The sequence below is a fragment of the Oncorhynchus mykiss genome, chromosome 23 (genome assembly GCF_013265735.2).
Source record: "Oncorhynchus mykiss isolate Arlee chromosome 23, USDA_OmykA_1.1, whole genome shotgun sequence".
Classification (NCBI taxonomy): domain Eukaryota; kingdom Metazoa; phylum Chordata; class Actinopteri; order Salmoniformes; family Salmonidae; genus Oncorhynchus; species Oncorhynchus mykiss.
The window spans coordinates 53,081,191-53,103,357 of record NC_048587.1 but is presented as its reverse complement, the minus strand read 5'-3'; the positions used below and the strand labels follow the sequence as shown (position 1 = coordinate 53,103,357).

The 22,167-nt window shown below is 43.7% G+C and overlaps 1 protein-coding gene across 1 annotated transcript in view; it reads left to right on the top strand.

Moving 5' to 3' along the window:
- LOC110503130 (protein TANC2) overlaps positions 1 to 22,167 on the top strand; it is a 193,722-nt gene that overhangs the window by 118,757 nt on the left and 52,798 nt on the right. Inside the window, exons 7-13 of the mRNA XM_036960788.1 lie at positions 11,442 to 11,729; positions 11,948 to 12,069; positions 13,374 to 13,605; positions 16,061 to 16,230; positions 17,339 to 17,617; positions 17,789 to 17,956; positions 19,950 to 20,110. Of these exons, the coding sequence (XP_036816683.1) occupies positions 11,442 to 11,729; positions 11,948 to 12,069; positions 13,374 to 13,605; positions 16,061 to 16,230; positions 17,339 to 17,617; positions 17,789 to 17,956; positions 19,950 to 20,110 (1,420 nt within the window). The remainder of the gene's footprint in view (positions 1 to 11,441; positions 11,730 to 11,947; positions 12,070 to 13,373; positions 13,606 to 16,060; positions 16,231 to 17,338; positions 17,618 to 17,788; positions 17,957 to 19,949; positions 20,111 to 22,167) is intronic.

Genomic DNA, 22,167 nt, shown 5'->3' with positions numbered 1-22,167 from the left:
TCCTGCACTATACTAGAGGGTTGTTGTGCTAGTCAGATGATAACCAGATGCTGAAGTGTCCTCCTGCACTATACTAGAGGGTTGTTGTGCTAGTCAGATGATAACCAGATGCTGAAGTGTCCTCCTGCACTATACTAGAGGGTTGTTGTGCTAGTCAGATGATAACCAGATGCTGAAGTGTCCTCCTGCACTATACTAGAGGGTTGTTGTGCTAGTCAGATGATAACCAGATGCTGAAGTGTCCTCCTGCACTATACTAGAGGGTTGTTGTGCTAGTCAGATGATAACCAGATGCTGAAGCGTCCTCCTGCAGTATAGTATAGAGGGTTGTTGTGCTAGTCAGATGGTAGCCAGATGCTGAAGCGTCCTCCTGCAGTATAGTATAGAGGGTTGTTGTGCTAGTCAGATGATAACCAGATGCTTCACTTCTTTAGTTTAATGTTGTTTGATGCTGTCAGGGAAATCAAGGGACTAGCTCACTGATCCCAAATGTCACCCTATTTAGTGCACTATTTTTGGCCAGGGCCCTATATAGGTAATAGTGTCATTTGGGAATCAACTGAGGTAGCTTAGCTAGATGTGTTGATAAACCTGGTGGTACAGGCAGGTTCACTTTCTTAGATTGACACCCACTCATTTTAGACACACACATGCACACAAACACACACTCACACTCACACATAACACTCACACACACTGGCACACAAACTCACACTCATTCAACATTCACACAAGCATGCACACAAACACACACTTACACATAACACTCACACACACACTGGCACTCAAAAACACACTCACATACACTAACACACACACACACGTGCATGCAGGCAGACACACTCACACACGCACACAATGTGGAGTAGAGAGTAGATCCCCTGGTACTTCATATGGAGCAGACTGAAGTACCACTCGTCCTCTCCTCCACTCCCTCCATCCTTTCATCCTCCCCTGCTCTGAGTCATCCTTACCTGGTGAATAATTAAACTGTCTGAGTGAGCCTCTCCTTCTCACTAGCCAGGGGGGAGGAGAGGAAACAGAGTGATACCTCTCTGTCTGACTAGCCAGGGGGGAGGAGAGGAAACAGAGTGATTACCTCTCTGTCTGACTAGCCAGGGGGGAGGAGAGGAAACAGAGTGATACCTCTCCGTCTGACTAGCCAGGGGGGAGGAGAGGAAACAGAGTGATACCTCTCTGTCTGACTAGCCAGGGGGGAGGAGAGGAAACAGAGTGATACCTCTCTGTCTGACTAGCCAGGGGGGAGGAGAGGAAACAGAGTGATACCTCTCCGTCTGACTAGCCCGGGGGGGAGGAGAGGAAACAGAGTGATACCTCTGTCTGACTAGCCAGGGGGAGGAGAGGAAACAGAGTGATACCTCTCTGTCTGACTAGCCAGGGGGGAGGAGAGGAAACAGAGTGATACCTCTCTGTCTGACTAGCCAGGGGGGAGGAGAGGAAACCGAGTAATACCTCTCTGTCTGACTAGCCAGGGGGGAGGAGAGGAAACAGAGTGATACCTCTCTGTCTGACTAGCCAGGGGGGGAGAGGAAACCGAGTGATACCTCTCTGTCTGACTAGCCAGGGGGGAGGAGAGGAAACAAGAGTGATACCTCTCTGTCTGACTAGCCAGGGGGGAGGAGAGGAAACAGAGTGATACCTCTCTGTCTGACTAGCCAGGGGGGAGGAGAGGAAACAGAGTGATACCTCTCTGTCTGACTAGCCAGGGGGGAGGAGAGGAAACAGAGTGATACCTCTCTGTCTGACTAGCCAGGGGGGAGGAGAGGAAACAGAGTGATACCTCTCCGTCTGACTAGCCAGGGGGGAGGAGTGATATTTAGGCCTACACCTTACAGCCTTGCCTGAACAGGAAATGATAGAGCACAATCTACAGAAGACCCCACAGACACAACCCTAGCCTGGAAACAGTCCCTGCTCCCACCTTACTGCTCACAGCCTTGCAGCCATGTTTCTAGGATGTGATCACCTTACAGCAGACCAACAGAGGCTCTATGACTTCACTAATAGGCCAAATGCTTAATGGTCTCTGCCATAGACAACTGCTAGTGCTGAGTAGTATCTTGGTGATTACAGTGGGAGAGAGCTGTACTGGTGTAGTATCTTGGTGATTACAGTGGGAGAGAGCTGTACTGGTGTAGTATCTTGGTGATTACAGTGGGAGAGGAGAGAGCTGTACTGGTGTAGTATCTTGGTGATTACAGTGGGAGAGAGCTGTACTGGTGTAGTATCTTGGTGATTACAGTGGGAGAGAGCTGTACTGGTGTAGTATCTTGGTGATTACAGTGGGAGAGGAGAGAGCTGTACTGGTGTAGTATCTTGGTGATTACAGTGGGAGAGGAGAGAGCTGTACTGGTGTAGTATCTTGGTGATTACAGTAGAAGAGGAGAGAGCTGTACTGGTGTAGTATCTTGGTGATTACAGTGGGAGAGGAGAGAACTGTACTGGTGTAGTATCTTGGTGATTACAGTAGAAGAGGAGAGAGCTGTACTGGTGTAGTATATTGGTGATTACAGTAGAAGAGGAGAGAGCTGTACTGGTGTAGTATCTTGGTGATTACAGTAGAAGAGGAGAGAGCTGTACTGGTGTAGTATCTTGGTGATTACTATGGGAGAGGAGAGAGCTGTACTGGTGTAGTATCTTGGTGATTACAGTAGAAGAGGAGAGAGCTGTACTGGTGTAGTATCTTGGTGATTACAGTGGGAGAGGAGAGAGCTGTACTGGTGTAGTATCTTGGTGATTACAGTGGGAGAGGAGAGAGCTTGTGCATTTAGTCACTTCTTATTGAGATTAGCATTACTTAATGCCCGGTATTTATTGACATCCTTATGTTAAAGCTATTTGTGTGTGTGTGAGTTTCTCTGTCTTTGTGTGTCTGTGTCTCTATCTCTGTGTGATTCTGTCTCTGTGTGTCTCTGTCTATGTGTCTCTTTCTCTGTATATTTCTGTCTCTGTGTGTCTGTCTGTGTGTCTCCGTGTCTCTGTGTATCTGTCTCTGTGTGTCTCTGTCTCTGTGTGTCTCTGTCTCTGTGTCTCTTTCTCTGTATATTTCTGTCTCTGTGTGTCTGTCTGTGTGTCTCCGTGTCTCTGTGTATCTTTCTCTGTATATTTCTGTCTCTGTGTGTCTCTGTCTCTGTGTGTCTCTGTCTCTGTGTGTCTCTGTCTCTGTTTATCTGTCTCTGTGTCTCTGTCTCTGTGTGTCTGTCTTTGTGTCTCTGTCTATCTGTCTCTGTGTGTCTCTGTCTCTGTGTGTCTCTCTTTTTCTGTGTGTCTGTTTGTTGTCTGTTTTTATTTGAGGTGATTTAGCTCAATTCAATTCTCTCCCTCGCTCCTCTTGCTGCTGTTTCCCGCACACAACAAGCCTCGCCCACTTTCACTCAAGTAGCTCAGTTCCTCCTCCCCGTTAGATTCACTATAAGCTTGCATTGTTCTGTTAGGTCAAATGTAGTCAACAGATTGTTCCAAACAAGAACAATGCTGCTTTCCAATTTGCTTCTTAATTTACATTTTTCGATTTATATGATTCCAATAGTTTACTCAAGTGTTTTTATGTCCACTCAGGGACCAGTTTATTAGGTACCCCCATCTGGTACCGGGTTGGACCCCCTTTGCATCCAGAACAGCCTGAATTCTACAGGGCATTGAAACGTTGCTCAGTTGGTATTAAGGGACCTAACGTGTGCCAGGAAAACATTCCTCACACCATTACACCATTGCCATCAACCTGTACCGTTGACACCAGGCAGGATGGGGCCATGGACTCATTCATGCTGCTTAAACTAAATCCTGACTGCCATCAGCATGACGCAAAAGGACCGGGATTCGTCGAATCAGGCAATGTTTTTCCACTCCTCACTTGTCCAGTGCTGGTGATCGCGTGCCCTCTTCTTCTTGTTTTTAGCTGATAGGAGCGGAACCTGGTGTGATTGTCTGCTGCAATAGCCCTTCCGTGACAAGCACCAACGAGTTGTGCGTTCTGAGATGCTGTACTGCACACCACTGTCGTACTGCGCCGTTATTTGTCTGTTTGTGGCCCTGTGATTAGCCTGTTAGCTTGCACCATTCTTGCCATTCTCCTTCTCTCATCAACTAGCTGTTTTTGTCCACAGGACTGCTGCTGACTGGATGTTGTTTGTTTGTTGCACCATTCTCTGTATGTACATGTATCTACACACTGTCGTGCATGAAAAGCCCAGGAGGCTGCACGTTTCCGAGGTACTAGAACTGGCGCGCCTGGCACCGACTCAAACTCAAGGTCGCTTAGGTCACTCGTTTTGCCCATTCTAAAGTTCAATCTAACAGTAACTGAATTCCTCGATGCCTGTCTGCCTGCTTTATATAGCAAGCCACGACCACGTAACTCACTGTCTGTAGGAGCAAACCATTTTCATAAACGGGTTGGTGTACCTAATAAACTGCATTGTTGGAGCTAGGAACACAAGCATTTGGCTACACACGCAATAACATCTGCTCAGTATGTGTCTGTGACCAATACAATGTTCCCCGGGCGAAGACGTGGATGTGGATTAAGGCAGCCCTCCCACACCTCTTTGATTCAGAGGGTTAAATGCAGAGGACACATTTCAGTTGAATACTTTCAGTTGACTAGGTATCCCCCTTTCCCTTTCCCAATTTGATTTGAGTGTATATCACTAGTCAAATTGCAATCGCAACATTTGGTTAAAAAAAACAACGCAATTAGATATCGTGCAGCCCTATTCCAGTTCTTCATTGGAATTGGAATTTCTGTTATTTCCTGAGTTGATTGAATTCAAATGTAATTGAACTTTGACCCCAACCCTGCACCACTAGCATACTGCACACGGCTGCCAGATTCCATTCTGTTATGCTCTCCGTTCCCCTGTCTGTTCTCTCATTGCCTCATCTTACTTCTGTTTTTCTCAGCTTCTATTAACAACCATGCCTGGCTATCCCAATCCTGTAAATGTACTTTACTTTGAACTGGTTACATGTCTGGTTACATGTGTACCCTCCTCAGCACTAATAGTGGGTTAGTTACACATGTTAATGATGTTGTTTCAAATAACACAGCTAACTGTAAAGTTCATTAGGGCTAGGCGTCCCATCAGTGGAACACCTGTCGACAATTTACATGCATTGTCCGATTTACAATAGGCTTTACAGCGAAAGCATGCCATGCGATTGTTTGAGGACCGCGCACCCTCATCAACATATTTTTCAACCAGCACAGGCTTCATAAAATCACGAATAGCGATTAACTTCTTGCGTCGAGCAATCCCGTATCCGGGAGTGTAATCATAGCCTCAAGCTCATTACCATAACGCAACGTTAACTATTCATGAAAATCGCAAATGAAATGAAATAAATATATTAGCTCACAAGCTTAGCCTTTTGTTAACAACACTGTCATCTCAGATTTTCAAAATATGCTTTTCAACCATAGCTACATAAGCATTTGTGTAAGAGTATTGATAGCTAGCATAGCATTAAGCCTAGCATTCAGCAGGCAACATTTTCACAAAAACAAGAAAAGCATTCAAATAAAATCATTTACCTTTGAAGAACTTTGGATGTTTTCAATGAGGAGACTCTCAGTTAGATAGCAAATGTTCAGTTTTTCCAAAAATATTATTTGTGTAGGAGAAATCGCTCCGTTTTGCTCATCACGTTTGGCTAAGAAAAAACCCCGAAAATTCAGTCATTACAACGCCAAACTTTTTTCCAAATTAACTCCATAATATCGACAGAAACATGGCAAACGTTGTTTAGAATCAATCCTCAAGGTGTTTTTCACATATCTATTCGATGATAAATCATTCGTGGCAGTTTGGTTTCTCCTCTGAACCAAATGGAAAAATGCACGCAGCTGGAGATTACGCAATAATTTCGACGGAGGACACCAAGCGGGCACCTGGTAAATGTAGTCTCTTATGGTCAATCTTCCAATGATATGCCTACAAATACGTCACAATGCTGCAGACACCTTGGGGAAACGACAGAAAGTGTAGGCTCATTCCTGGCGCATTCACAGCCATATAAGGAGACATTGGAACACAGCGCATTCAAAATCTGGGGCACTTCCTGTATGAAATGTCATCTTGGTTTCGCCTGTAGCATTAGTTCTGTGGCACTCACAGACAATATCTTTGCAGTTTTGGAAACGTCAGAGTGTTTTCTTTCCAAAGCTGTCAATTATTTGCATAGTCGAGCATCTTTTTGTGACAAAATATCTTGTTTAAAACGGGAATGTTTTTTTATCCAAAAATTAAAAGAGCGCCCCCTATATCGAAGAAGTTAACCTGTCTACGATACTGGTTCCCAATTGGGAATCAACCCTCCCACGTGCAGCTGGAACGGTGGCGCATGGAACGCAAAAATATTCTTAAAAATATTTAACCTCCACACATTAACAAGTCCAATAGCTCAAATGAAAGATAAACATCTTGTTCATTTAGCCAGCAAGTCAGATTTCTAAAATGTTTTACGGCGAAAACATAGCACATATATATGTAAAACCACCACCAGACACAGCTCATTTCAATAGCCAAAACATGCAATCAACAAACGCAGGATTAAAAAATAAATCGCTCACTAACCTTTTGAAAATCTTCATCAGATGACAGTAATATGACATATTACACAGTACATATTTTTTTTTTTCAATAATATGCCATTTATATCCATAAATGTCCATTTACAGTGAGTTCACCTTCAGAAATTACTCAAAAACGCCCGCAGGAAATCTATGTAGCGCGGCAAGATAACGTAAAATAGACATCATAAACTTTGACTAAATATACATGTTCTACATATAGTTAGAAAGATACACTGCTTCTTTATGCAACCGCTGTGTTAGATTTATTTTTAACGTTACAGAAATCGCACACTATTCCATATTGTGAGACAGCGCTCAGTTCCAAGCTACATTTCCACGTAATGTTGGAGTCAACAGAAACACAGATTTAAGCATAAATATTCCCTTACCTTCGATGGTCTTCGTTCAGAATGTTCTGGAAGGCTTCATACTTACCCAATACATCGTTTGGTTTCAAGTCTTGCGTCTTTGTATTAGCTACTGCTAATAACATCAGCTGAAATGCACCCAAAACGTCCTCTGGTCCGGATAAGTTGCGCATCAAAACTTCAAAATTACACATTATATGTCGACTAAACAGGTCAAACTAAGTGCAGAAGCAAGCTTTATGATGTTTTAGACGTGCAAAACAAACTTCAATTCAATCGCCCATCGTCTGCCCTTCTCTTCAGTGCTGGAAACAAAGGAATGACTGTGACCAATTCGCGCCCATACGCACAGCCTATTCTCTCGTGGCACGCACTAATTTCACTCCCATAGGGTCAATTCTCGCGCGATTTGAACGGTTTGAAGCTCTAATGAAAGAGGACATCTAGCGGAAGAGATAGAAAGTGTCCCCAGAATCATAGCTGGTTGGGAAGGGTGGGGGCATGACGTCAAAGTTGCTCCAACTTTCATGGCCACAGAAACTAGTTTGGAAGAATGCCTGCCCTGTGAGTTCTGCTATACTTACAGACATAATTCCAACGGTTTTAGAATCTTTAGAGTGTTTTCTATCCAATAATAATTTTTATTTGCATATATTAACAATTTTTGAAAGATTTTTTTTCCAGTTTACTAGGGGTACCCAATCTCTCCAAAGGGGGCGTATGTCTGCCATATCCTCAACAGGTTTTAAATAATCACTTACTTTTTGAAAATCTTCCTCTGATTTGCAATCCAAAGGGTCCCAGCTACAACAAGCATGGTTGTTTTGTTAGATAAAATCCTTCTTTATATCCCAAAAAGTCTGTTTAGTTTGCGCAATCAATTTGAGTTCAACATACAGACAAAGGAATCCAAAAATCAAAGGTTTTAATAGTTGCCGTGGGTAAAACGTCACCAATGCACTTGCTAATAACCTCGCTCACCGAACCAGCGTATACATCAATGTTGTTGTTCGACGCTATCCGGAACATATCCCAGTCCACATGATTGAAGCAATCTTGAAGCGTGGAATCAGATTGGTCGGACCAGCGTTGAACAGACCTGAGAACGGGCATTTCCTGTTTTAGTTTCTGTCTATAGGCTGGGAGCAACAAAATGGAGTCGTGGTCAGATTTGACGAAAGGAGGTTGAGGGAGGGCTTTGTATGAGTCGCGGAAGTTAGAGTAACAATTATCCAGAATTTTACCAGCCCGGGTCGCGCATTTTATATGCTGATAACATTTAGGGAGCCTTGTTTTCAGATTAGCTTTGTTAAAATTACTCCCCCATCGTTTCCATCCATTCGTTTTTTAATACTACACGTGTTCAGATGAAGAAAGACGTTTATCTAATTACTCCCCCTCGTGAGGAAAATGAATAGAATTTGTGTTAGGACAGGTTTTACGTGTAAATTATAAATACTTCCCTTGAATCCCTTTTCTGACACATGATTGCAGCAGTAGGAGGTCGTCCAGGGTTTGGGAATAACAGATTACAAAAAACTAACTGTAATCTGTTACATTACCAGCAAAAATATTGTAATCAGATTACAGATACTTTTGAAAAACTGTGTTGGGAAGTGTGTTGTTTTAACTCTGTTGCCTTAAACAAACCCCAGGAAGAGTAGCTGCTGACCATAATAATCCCCAGGAAGAGTAACTGCTGACCATAATAAACCCCAGGAACAATAGCTGCTGCCTTGGCATGAACTAATAGGATCCATAACAAACCCCAGGAAGAGTAGCTGCTGCCTAGGGAGGAACTAATAGGATCCATAACAAACCCCAGGAAGAGTAGGATCCATAACAAACCCCAGGAAGAGTAGCTGCTGACCATAATAAACCCCCAGGAAGAGTGGCTGCTGCCTAGGGAGGAACTAAATAAATAAATACAGTTGCAAGTTTGTTTGTTCCACCTGAGCGAGTCCGACCACAAGTCAGAGACCACTTTGATGACACACCACATGTGTTGATGGATCGTGGGAAAAGAGCAGGAATAGGCTTTTTTTTGGGCTACAGTCCAAGCTGTCTTCCAAAGATTATCCAACATGAATAAACGCATGGAGGTTAGGAGGACAGCAGTGGTGTGGCCTATGGGTTTTCACTTGGTATTCATATCCTCATATTGCAGTGATGTGAATCACACTGCTGCTCTCTCATTTAGCTATTTGTGCCTTACAGATTGTTGTGGATCTTCACAAATGTTCACAAATGTATATGTTTATCTTAACCCAATAATGGTTGAATTGAAGAAGTTTAAGCTGCCTATCAAATCATTGTTTTTGCAACCAGTGGAAAGCCAACAGTGGAAAGCCAGTAGTGGTTCAGTGACTCTTGAAAGATGGTACAATCTCAAATCTTAAATATTTGTCTTAATATTAACAAAATATTAAATATACATTTTGATACCAAAGTATCGACGGAAAAATGAATTCCCAAGTTTATCAAGACATTTTGCGGGTGTTGTGTCTTTGGCATCATTAAACTGAAGATGAATCTTTATTAAAGATCCTCTGTAATTATTATTATGCAATTAAACTGATGAATCATGTAACTGTAATTAACTAGGATGTCGGGGCACCAAGGAAAATATTCAGATTACATGGTTATAATTTTCCTAATATATTTTCATATCTGATCAATAGTCTTCTGATTAATGAATTCTTCTTTACCTCACGTTAGTCTCATTCCAAACGTTGTAAATTGTTAGTTATCCGCACAAACCCAGTCTTCACTATGAGTCATCCATACATCAATTGTCTTAAATAATTTATTTATTAACTAACTAAACAATCACAGAAGTGCACACACAAACCGGCATCGCGGCTTGGTGTACAAAAGGGAAGTGGGGGTCGTATGAGATAAAACAACACACAGTTTATAATTATAACAATTGAAATGCTAATCCTTTGCACATGAACGCTCACTCATTCGGGAACAACTGCAATCAATATATATATATATATTTCCGCTGTGTGTCTTCGGGGTCTCTGTTGAAAAGTTTGTTTCTGATGGAGAGTTTGTCCGCCCTCTCTGTCGTGGTTAGAATGGATAGTTCAGAGGGACATTCATTCATGTCGTTATGGATAGATGTTTCGGTTTGGTCTCAAACCTTGGCCCTCTCGTTATTGAGGTAAGCTGATTTGCAACCTTTGTCTTCTCGTAATTGAGAGCAACATGGTCTGTAGAGAAATTCTCAAAGTGGGGGTTTTATTCGGGAGAGCAGAAAAAGGCTCATGACGCCAGGTCCTAACTGGGCTCATGGGCGGTCCTCTGATGTAGTTAAACTCAAAAGGGAATTGGAGTTTCCTTCATTAAACAGTCCAAAATCACATTACACAATTTTACAAACAGTATCATCTTCACTCATTCATCTTATACAACAATCAAATCTGAGGCTAATATATAAACAGCGTTATGGTAAGGTGGCTGTATTGTCTCCTATGAGTTTCACAAAATTGTACCAAATGGACCAGTTCGTAGCTGGATTCTTCACCGATCTTTTATACCTTCTCCAGAACATAAATGTTGTTTGGACCTCAAGTTCTGTGAGGTGGAAGAAATTCCTTTGTTCTCTCTATGAAACTTTATCTCCTCATGGCCACGTATAATTGTTTGTGTGTTATTAGTTTAAGCAGACTGTGTTTGTCTATTGTTGTGACTCAGATGAAGATCAGATCAAATTCTATGACACATTTATGCAGAAATCTAGGTAATTCCAAAGGGGTTCACATACTTTTTCTTGCCACTGTAGCTAGCTCCCTATAGTTCCAAATGTTTCCATATAGCTCCACCCATTGACTTATTCCACATTTTGTTGTGTTACAGCCTGAATTCAAAATGGATTAATAAAAAACATTTCACCCAGCTACACACAATACCCCGTAATGACAGTGAAACTGCAAATGTCTTAGGGGGAAAGTAATCAGAATACGTAATTTGGGTAATCCAAAAATTACGTTACTGATTACAATTTTGGACAGGTAACTAGTAACTGTAACAGATTACATTTAGAAAGTAGTCTACCGGGCCTCCCGAGTGGCGCAGCCCAAGGCACTGCATCGCAGTGATAGAGGTCTCACTACAGACCCTGGTTCGATCCCGGGCTGTATCACAAACGGCCATGAGCGGGAGTCCCATAGGGTGCTGCACAATTGGCCCAGTGTCGTGCGGGTTAGGGGAGGGTTTGGCTACATGGCTCATCGTGCTCTAGCGACTCCTTGTGGCAGGCCAGGCGCCTGCAGGCTGACCTCAGTCGGCAGGTGAACAGTGTTTCCTCAGACACAATGGAGTGGCTGGCTTCCTGGTTAAGCGTGTGGGTTGAGGAGACAAGATCAAAATAAAGTAACCTACCTAACCCTGAGGCAGTCATGCACACTCATGTATCTCAATGTAATGGTAGCAACCGTTTTAACTGTCATCCTCCCGCTCTCCCCCTCCAGTGCGGTTCGCCCCGTACCGGCCACCTGTCATCTCCCTGAAGCCCCTCCTCTTCGAGGTGCCCAGCATCACCATGGACTCCATCTTCACCGGCCGTGACTGGCTGTTCCAGGAGGTCGACGCCCATCTCAACAGTGGCAAAAACAGCACCAACCGCGGTGTGGTTGTCGTGGGCAACATCGGCTACGGCAAGACGGCCATCATCTCTCGTCTGGTGGCGCTGAGCTGCCACGGAACACGCATGAGACAGATGGCCTCTGACTCTGACTCTCCGCAGGCCTCACCCAAACGTAGGCTCAGATACTATTAGAGAGTGTTGTTAAAATTATCACACCCAACAACTCATCTTTCAATTAAGTTTCTTAAAAATATTTCTGTTCTCCAAAACAGAGGTGGCGTATCCGCTTTGTTAATGTTTGAAACGCAGATATCCCCTTTAAGGTAACACAATAATGGTTTGACAACCATGCCATTGGTAAAACCCTCTTCCTTCTATGCGTTTCCTCAGATGGAGAGCTCCCCCTTACCCAGCCGTCCCACAGCACAGGTACCCTGGGAGGGGGCAGCTGTCCCGGGACCCCCGAGATGAGACCACGCCAGGAGGAGACCATGAGGAGACTGGCATCTCAGGTAAAAAAATATATATAAAACCTCCAAAAAAGATTATACCCTCATTGTCTAGCTAGCATACCACTTAAAATGCATATCCAACTTCATATTAAGTGGCACGCTAGTGTGGATATTGGAACAGTTTCAAGTTTCACATTTGAGGCATCAGTAAGCAAGGCTCTTTAGATTACAGATGTCCATTTTGGCCTATAAACATTCTTACAACCTTTTCTCTGGAGTAAACTTGTTAAAATTTATGAACATGTCTAGACTGTTAAATAAGGTATGACTGATGTATGAGGCGGTGCTTAGTGGCTTCCCTAAATCCCCACAACACTCACATCATCACACTATACTGTAGCCCCAGTCTCCCCTTCCCTAAACCCTAAACAGGGGTGACGGATGCCATTTGTAGCCCCACATCAAGCCCTGCCTCCAGCCCCGCCTCCGCCTCCAGCCCCACCTCCAACCCCATCTCCAGCCCACACCCAGACCCCCCCCCCCCCCAGACCCATCTTCATCCGTCTCCCCAGTCCCATTCCCAGCCCCAGCCTCATCCCTCTCCCCAGCCCCATCCCTCTCCCCAGACCCATTCCTCTCCCCAGCCCCATCCCTCTCCCCAGCCCCATCCCTCTCCCCAGACCCATCCCTCTCCCCAGACCCATCCCTCTCCCCAGCCCCATTCCCAACCCTCCCAACCCCAGACCCATTCCCACCCCTCCCATCCCCAGCCCATCCCTCACCCTATCCCCATACCCAGCACCATTCCCAACATTCGCCCCAACCCCCTCCCCAGCCACACCAATCACCAGCCCCATCACACAACCCTCCCACCAGCACCATGCCCAGCACCATTCCCAGCCCCATCACACATCCCTCTTCCCAGCACCATGCCCAGCACCATTCCCAGCACCATCACACATCCTTCTCCCCAGCATTCACAGCCCCACTTCCAGCTCCATCACACATCTCTTCCCCAGCACCATTTCCCCACACCATTCCCAGCCCCATCACACATCCCTCTTCCCAGCACCATGCCCAGCACCATTCCCAGCCCCATCACACATCCTTCTCCCCAGCATTCAAAGCCCCATTCCCAGCTCCATCACACATCCCTCCCCCAGCACCATTTCCCCACACCATTACCAGCCCCATCACACATCCCTCCCCCAGCACAATTTCCCCACACCATTCCCAGCCCCATCACACATCCCTCTCCCCAGCACCGTGCCCAGCAATATTCCCAGCCCCATCACACATCTCTCTCTCTCTCTCTCTCTCAACCCAATATGACTATCACGTATCCCCCTCTCTATCGCCCCCAGGTGGTGGCGTACCACTACTGCCAGGCGGACAACGCCTACACGTGCCTGGTGCCGGAGTTTGTCCACAACGTGGCAGCGTTGCTGTGTCGCTCGCCGCAGCTCATCGCCTACAGAGAGCTGCTGCTCAGGGAGCCACAGCTACAGAGTATTCTCAGTCTGCGCTCCTGTGTTAAGGATCCCCTGGCCTCCTTCAGAAGAGGAGTCCTAGAACCCCTGGATGTCCTCTACAAAGGTGATACAGCTCTCTGCTGCTATTATCTGCTGCTATTATACACCCTTCGATAACTATCATAGATAACTCTACTAGGAGTTCTAGGATCCCTGGGTGCTCTCTACAGAGGTGAGTTCTGGTCTACATCGCAAATGGCACCCTATTAGCTATATATTGCACTCTTTTGGACCAGAACCCTATAGATCCTGGTTACAAGTAGTTCCCTTTAGGCCCTGGTTAAAAGTAGTGCCCTATATAGGGAATCTCTGGTCTATATAAGAAATAGGTTGCCATTTGGGACACATACCTAGAACCCATGAATGCCCTCTAAAAAGGTGATACAACTATCGCTACTCCTCGTGACTCAGTTTCTGCTCACATTGATTATACTATGAATATGATCCTAAAAACATACACAACATGACCAAAAGTATGTGCTCGTCAAACATCTCATTCCAAAATCATGGGCATTAATGTTTGCTGCTATAGGATTACCCAAACCTTTGTTGCTATAACAGCCTCTACTCTTCTGGGAAGGCTTTCCACTAGATGTTGTCGGCTTCCTATTTTGCAACAAAACTTCCTTCACTAATGCGGTCAAACTTACCCTCGTAGACTGACTATCCTACCGATCCTTGACTTCGGCAATGTCATTTACAAAATAGCCTCCAACACTCTACTCAGCAAACTGGTTGTAGTCTATCACAGTGCCATCCATTTTGTCACCAAAGCCACATATACTACCCACCACTGCCACTTGTATGCTCTCGTTGGCTGGCCCTCGCTTCATATTCGTCGCCAAACCCACTGGCTCCAGGTCATCTATAAGTCTTTGCTAGGTAAAGCCCCGCCTTATCTCAGTTCACTGGTCACCATAGCAACACCCCCCGTAGCATGTGCTCCAGCAGGTATATTTCACTGGTCATCCCCAAAGCCAAAACTTCCTTTGGCTGCCTTTCCTTCCAGTTTTCTGCTGCCAATGACTGGAACGAATTGCAAAAATCTCTGAAGCTGGAGTCTTGTATGTCCCTCTCTAACTTAAAGCATGTACCTGTACACAGCCAATCTGTAAATAGCACACAACTACCTCATCCCCATATTATTACTTACACTCTTGCTCTTTTGAACCCCAGTATATTTACTTGCATCTGCATATCTATCACTCCAGTATTAATGCTAAATTGTAATTATTTTCGTCTCTTGGGCCTATTGATTGCCTTCCTCCCTACTCTTCTACATTTGCACACAGTGTACATAGATTTGTCTATTTTTATTTTATTTTGTGTTATTGACTGTACGTTTGTTTATGTGTAACTTTGTTGTTGTGTTTGTCGCACTGCTTTGCTTTATCTTGGCCAGGTCGCAGTTGTAAATGAGAACTTGTTCTCAACTGGCCTAGCTGGTTAAATAAAGATGAAAAAATGTCTGCAGGGACTTGCTTCCATTCAGCCACAAGAGCATTAGTGAGGTCGGGCACTGATGTTGTTCGATTAGGCCTGGCTCACAGTCGGTCCAATTCATCCCAAAGTTGTTAGATGGGGTTGAGGTCAGGGCTTTGTGCAGGCCAGTCAAGTTCTTCCACATGATCTCGACAAACCATTCCTGTATCGACCACACTTTGTGCACAGGGGCATTGTCATGCTGAAACAGGAAAGGGCCTTCCCCAAACTGTTGACACAATATGGAAGCATAAAATTGTCTACAATATCATTGTATGCTGTAGCGTTAAGATTTGCCTCCACTGGAACTTTGGGGCCTAGCCCGAACTATGAAAAACATCCCCAAACCATTATTCCTCCTCCACCAAACTTTACAGTTGGCACTATGCATTGAGCCAGGTACTGTAGCGATCTCCTGGCATCCGCCAAACCCTGATTTGTCCACTGGACTGCCTGATGGTGATGCGTGATTCATCATTCCAAAGAACGCATTTCTACTGCTCCAGAGTCCAATGGCGGCAAGCATTACACCACTCCAGCCGGCGCTTGGTATTGCACATGGTGATCTTGGTGTGTGTTGCTGCTTGGCCATTGAAACCATTGAAGCTCCTGACAAACAGTTATTGTGCTGACGTTGCTTCCAGAGCCAGTTTGGAACTCGGTAGTAAGTGTTGCAACCGAGGACAGACAATTTTTTACGTGCTATGCACTTCAGCACTCGCTGGTCCCATTCTGTGAGCTTGTGTGGCCTACCACTTGTTACTCGTAGATATTACCACTTCACAATAACAGCACATACAGTTGACCGGGGTAGCTCTAGCAGGGCATAAATTTGACGAACTGGCTTGTTGAAAAGGTGGCATCCTATGACGGTGCCACATTGAAAGTCACTAATTTGAAGTGCTGTCCACATACTTTTGTATATATAGTGTATGTTTTCTTGATTTTAGCAATAAAGGTCTGAGTACATTAGGCAGAACATTTGCAGTCAGATTTTTTTGGTCAATATTGACTATTTCCTCTGTGTGTTTTTCCAGAGAGGAAGATCGCCTCTGAAGAAGACCTGGTCATCCTGATAGATGGACTAAATGAAGCAGAGTTCCACAAGCCTGACTACGGAGACACCATCGTCTCCTTCCTCAGCAAAACCATCAGCTTGTTTCCCCACTGGCTCAAACTGGTGGTCACGGTCAGGACCACATTGCAGGTAGACTCATTAGATACAATCCTCACCTTTCTAATAAGAGGCCATTTAAAAAACAACCATTAACACTCGCTACGTTTCTATCCAATTGGCGGAAGGTTTTCATGCGAATATTCTAGATTCTGCATTAAGAAAATATGCACATTTTCCTACCAGTGGTGTGTTTCCACTTAATTCACTTGTTGATGATAAAAATCAGTGTGTGATGACTTAGTGACACAAAATGTACTTCTTCGCTTAAGTTTTCATGTAGTGAATAAAAATCTATAAGGTAATTCTGTTACAAAAAACTGTTGGGTTAACTAACAAATGTGCCTGCTCTGGTCTTGGCACATGTGCTCTAGCCAACAGCTCACAGATACGGTGTGGGTAGGCTATCTAATCTACATGATGAGAATATTATGGATAAAATCAAGGTTATTTGAATTTCTCCATGTCAGCCAAGCATTGATCATCATGTCACCAGAATAAGACCCTCAATATTTATTGGAAAGGAGCATCAAGCTCCTTGCACTTTCACCAACCTGTGAAGTTCATAACTTCTTTCATATTTAGCCTAATAAACTGCATGCTTTCCTGAGTCACTCCAACCTAAGTGTATGTAAACTTCAGAATTCAACTGTAAATATTTGCGCATAAAGGCGTTTCCACTGCAATTTTACCGACACAAAAAGATCACACCATGACGAATGAACAAATTATCTGTCAGCATTTATAAAATTGTACCGAAACTTCCTGTTTCTATCAGAGCTGTCGTAAAAATGTTTTATAGGGTGTGACTTTATTTGCATTAAAAACTGGATGGAAACATGGTTACTGTTGTCCAAAAAGGTATAATTTTCTTTTGATAGAGATTGTCAATAGATTGACATCAGTGGAAGATCCTCGATGGCTTCTATATCTTGTTCTACCTCTTTTTCCCTCCCAACTATTTTTCTTCTTTAACCCACCTTCATTCTCCTCTCTCCCATCTCATTTCTCCATTTATCCCTTCTTCCCGCATTCCTTTTCCATTCATCTTCATCCTCCTCTCTCCTCCTCATCTCATTCCTCCATCATTCCCCTCCTCTTCCTCCTCCTTCTTCTCCCCTCCCTTACTTCCCTCCTATAGGAGATCACCAAGCTTCTCCCATTCCACCATATCTCTGTGGATGGTCTGGAGGAGAATGATGCAATAGACCAGGACTTACAAGGTTACATCCTGCACCGCATCCACAGCAGTCCTGAGATACAGAACAACATCTCTCTCAACGGCAAGATGGACAACACCACCTTCGGCAAACTCTCAGCCCACCTCAAGGCCCTCAGCCAGGGCTCCTATCTGTACCTAAAACTCACCTTTGACCTTATAGAGAAGGGGTACCTGGTCCTCAAGAGCTCCAGCTACAAGGTTAGCCTGCCATTTACACTACGTTGAATTGCCTAAGTCTTGTTCATTTTAGTCCTAATTTTAATTATATGTGCCATTTTGTTGCACTCCCTATTTAAGAAATGTGTAGAATAATGACCGATTGATTGACTGACTGACTGATCAATTAACCGATTGATTCATTGATCCCAGGTGGTGCCTGTCAATCTGGTTGAGGTATACCTGTTGCAGTGCAACATGCGTTTCCCTACTCAGTCGTCCTTCGAACGGGCCCTCCCCCTACTCAACGTGGCCGTGGCAACCCTCAACCCCCTCACTGACGAACAGATCTACCAGGCTATCAATGCCGGCTCCCTGCAGGCAAATACACGTATTACTCAGACAGGAAACTGTTAGCATTTCCCACAGGAAAACATGTCCCACTTTTATTGATTTATTTTATTGAAACTTTATTTAACTAGACAAGTCAGTTAAGGACAAATTCTCATTTACAATGACTGCCTCCTGCGGGAACGTGGGCTGGGATTAAAAATACACAATAACTGAAATAACAATATAGATCAAAACACACATCACAACACTTACAGTGGGCTCCAAAATGACTGGCACCCCTGGCAATGCACAAACAATACTTAAAAAAATATAAACATTATAATTATAGAGATAAACTCAAAATACCAACATGTGAGAAATACTGTACTTTTATTAATGTTTCAATGGAGAAAAAAAAATAATACAAAAAAGTCATACAATTATTTAATACAAAATAAATGTGACCAAAATCAATGTTTGATAATTATTGGCACTCCTCATTTAGTACTTAGTGCCCACACCTCTGGCAAGGATAACAGCATGGAGTCTTATCATGTAATGTTTGACAAGGTTAAGGAACACATTTGGAGGGATTTTGGACCATTCCTCTATGCAGATCCTTTCAAGATCCTTCACATTCTTGGGTTTGCGCTTATCAACTGCCCTCTTCCACTCAGCCCACAGGTTTTCGATTGGATTGAGGTCCGGCGACTGAGATGGCCATGGCATAACATTGTTTTTGTAGTCACAGAACCATTTCTGTGTGATCTTGAGGTATGTTTTGGTCTTGTTGAAAAGTCCACCTACAGTCAAGTCCCAACTTTCTGGCACAGGCAACCAGATTGTCAGCCAAAATTGCCTGATACTTGGTCGAATTTATTATGCCATCAATCTTAACCAGTGCCCCTGGACCTCTGGAATTAAAACAGCCCCAAAACATCACCGACCCCCCCTCCATATTTCACAGTGGGTATGAGGTGCCTCTCCTTGTATGCAGCTCTGTTTCAACGCCAAAGTTGCCGATTCTGTATCTGACCAAAACTTTACATTTTGCTCTCATCTGACCAGAGCACCTTCTTCCAGTCAGAATTTAAACGACGTTTGGCAAACTCCAAGAGCTTTGTGTCTGTGTCTTGGGGTCTGAAAGGGCTTTCTTCTGGCAACCCTTCCATAGAGCCTGTGGTTGTGGAGGTGGCTTCTGATGGTGCTTTTTGAAACCTGGTGACCCCAAGACGCCACCAAGGAGTACAATTCTTTCACAGTGATTCTTGGGGATTTTGTTGCTTCTCACCATTTTCCTCCCTATCCTGGGGGGCAAAATGCATTTGCGTCCTCTACCCGTGAGGTTTTCAACTGTTCCATATCTTTTGAACTTTTTTGTAATTGCTCTGGTAGCCACTACCAGATAAAAAAAAAATATTTAACCTTTATTTAACTAGGTATTTATTTAACTAACCTTTATTATGAAGGTCTACGACCATCTGTCTCTTTTGAACTGCCAGTTCTTTTGTTTTCTTCATGGTGTTGGATGACAAAGGGATATTGTATGCGTGTTACCTCATTTTTATACCCTAGTAAAACAGGAAGTGATGTAATGGCCAAATTTAGTTTCTTAAGACTTTAAGACTTAGAGTAACTTAAATAAGTGGAATTTAATTATTGTTTTAATTTTGGTAGATGTTATGTACAATAAACTTTAAGGGTGCCATTAATTGTGAAACCTTGATTTGGAGGACATTCATTTTTAATTAAATCAATAAATGGTTTTGGTGGATTCCACTGAAACATTTATAAAATACATTATTTCTCACATGTTGATATTTTGAGTTTATCTCTAATTATATTGTTTATATTTTTTAAAGTATTGTTTGTGCATTGCCAGTCAGGGGTGCCAGTAATTTTGGAGCCCACCATGCTAACACTAGCTGTATACCAGCAACAATAGGGCCTGTGAAGAAGAACAGCCTTATCAAAGCAAAGCATCTGGCCATGTGAACAGCTAACAAGCTAACTCTCTTGGTTCCACCTCTCTTTGCTGCAGGGCACGCTGGACTGGGAGGACTTCACACAGCGAGTAGACAACCTAGCCATGTTCCTGGTCAAGAGAAGGGATGGGACCAGGATGTTTGTTCACCCATCATTCAGAGAGTGGCTGATCTGGAGGGAGGAGGGGGAGAAGACGAAGTTCCTCTGTGACCCCAGGTCAGGGGGTGGATGGGTCTGCTGGGGTGTGTGTGGGGGGAGGAGGGGTACTGTCCAAGAGACTGATATAGTCTTGGATAGGGTAACACAATTCTGGGAAATGTTCCCAAATTCCTAGGTTTCCATAAATCCCGGTTAGAAGATTCCTGGAATCAGGAGGAAAAATCCTTCAACCAGGATTTCTGGAAAACCTGAGAACCTGGGGAAAGCTACTGGAACCAGAGTCTTTGGAACCCTATTCTTGGCGTTACCGTATCTTGGAAACTGTTCTCTCACAGGCTAATGGCTAGTGACAATGTAGATAATGTGTGTGTGGTGTGGCAAAGTCATTAAAGTGGTGTTTGCAGCTGTTCAAATGGTCTGACCTACAGTATGTAAAACCCTTTGCACTCGTAACCGTATACAGGTTGAGAATGGCAGATTTGGACACTGATAAATGCCTAAATTAAATAGCTGTACAGTAACATGCTACAATGACGTCAGTCAATGGCTTTACAGTAACATGCTATAATGACGTCAGAGCTCAGTGGCTGTACAGTAACTGCTATAATGACTTCAGAGCTCAGTGTTTTTTAAAATTGTATCTTTATTTAACTAGGCAAGTCAGTTAAGAACAAATTCTTATTTTCAATGACAGCCTAGGAACAGTGGGTTAACTGCCTGTTCAGGGGCAGAACGACCTTGTCAGCTCGGCGATTTGAACTTGCAACCTTCCGGTTACTAGTCCAAAGCTCTAACCACTCTAACCCTGCCGCCCCAGGGTAGCCTAGTGTATGCACAGTAACATTCTATAATGAGCTCAGAGCTCAGTTGCTATAGAGTAACATTCTATAATGAGGTCAGAGCTCAGTGGCTGTACAGTAACATGCTATACATGACGTCAGAGCTCAGTGGCTGTACAGTAACATACTATACATGACATCAGAGCTCAGTGGCTGTACAGTAACATGCTATACATGATGTCAGAGCTCAGTGGCTGTACAGTAACATGCTATACATGATGTCAGAGCTCAGTGGCTGGACAGTAACATGCTATACATGATGTCAGAGCTCAGTGGCTGTACAGTAACATACTATACATGACATCAGAGCTCAGTGGCTGGACAGTAACATGCTATACATGACGTCAGAGCTCAGTGGCTGTACAGTAACATACTATACATGACATCAGAGCTCAGTGGCTGTACAGTAACATGCTATACATGATGTCAGAGCTCAGTGGCTGTACAGTAACATGCTATACATGATGTCAGAGCTCAGTGGCTGGACAGTAACATGCTATACATGATGTCAGAGCTCAGTGGCTGTACAGTAACATGCTAAAATGACATTTCAATTTAGCCTTATCGGTATAGGCCATTTGCCATAAAATGTTCCTAAAATTAAGTGTATTTTGATATTGAAGCTAGCCAATAGTGTGGTACCACTTTATTAGGAGTGTCCTAAATAGATGCTTTGTAGATGTTCACATAACTGTCAACAACATCTTAACTAACTACCTACTAACCCTAACCCATAACTCTAAAACTCTAACTCTAACCCTAACTCTAAAACCTTACCCCTAACTCTTAACTCTAAAACTCTAACCCTAACTCTAAAACTCTAACCCTAACTCTAAAACTCTAACTCTAACTCTAAAACCTTAACCCTAACTCTAACTCTAAAACACTAACCTTAACCCTAACTCTAACTCTAACCCTAACTCTAACTCTAAAACCCTAACCTTAACCCTAACTCTAACCCTAACTCCAACTCCAACTCTAACCCTAACTCTAAAACCCTATCCCTAACCCTAACCCTAACCGTAAAACCCTAACTCGAACCCTAACTCGAACTCTAAAACTCTAACTCTAATCCTAACTCTAAAACTCTAACTCTAACCTAACTCTAACTCTAAAACCCTAACCTTAACTCTAACTCTAAAACCCGAACCTTAACTCTAACTCTAAAACTCTAACCCTAACTCTAAAACCCTATCCCTAACCCTAACCTTAAAACCCTAACTCGAACCCTAACTTGAACTCTAAAACTCTAACTCTAACTCAAACAATCTAACC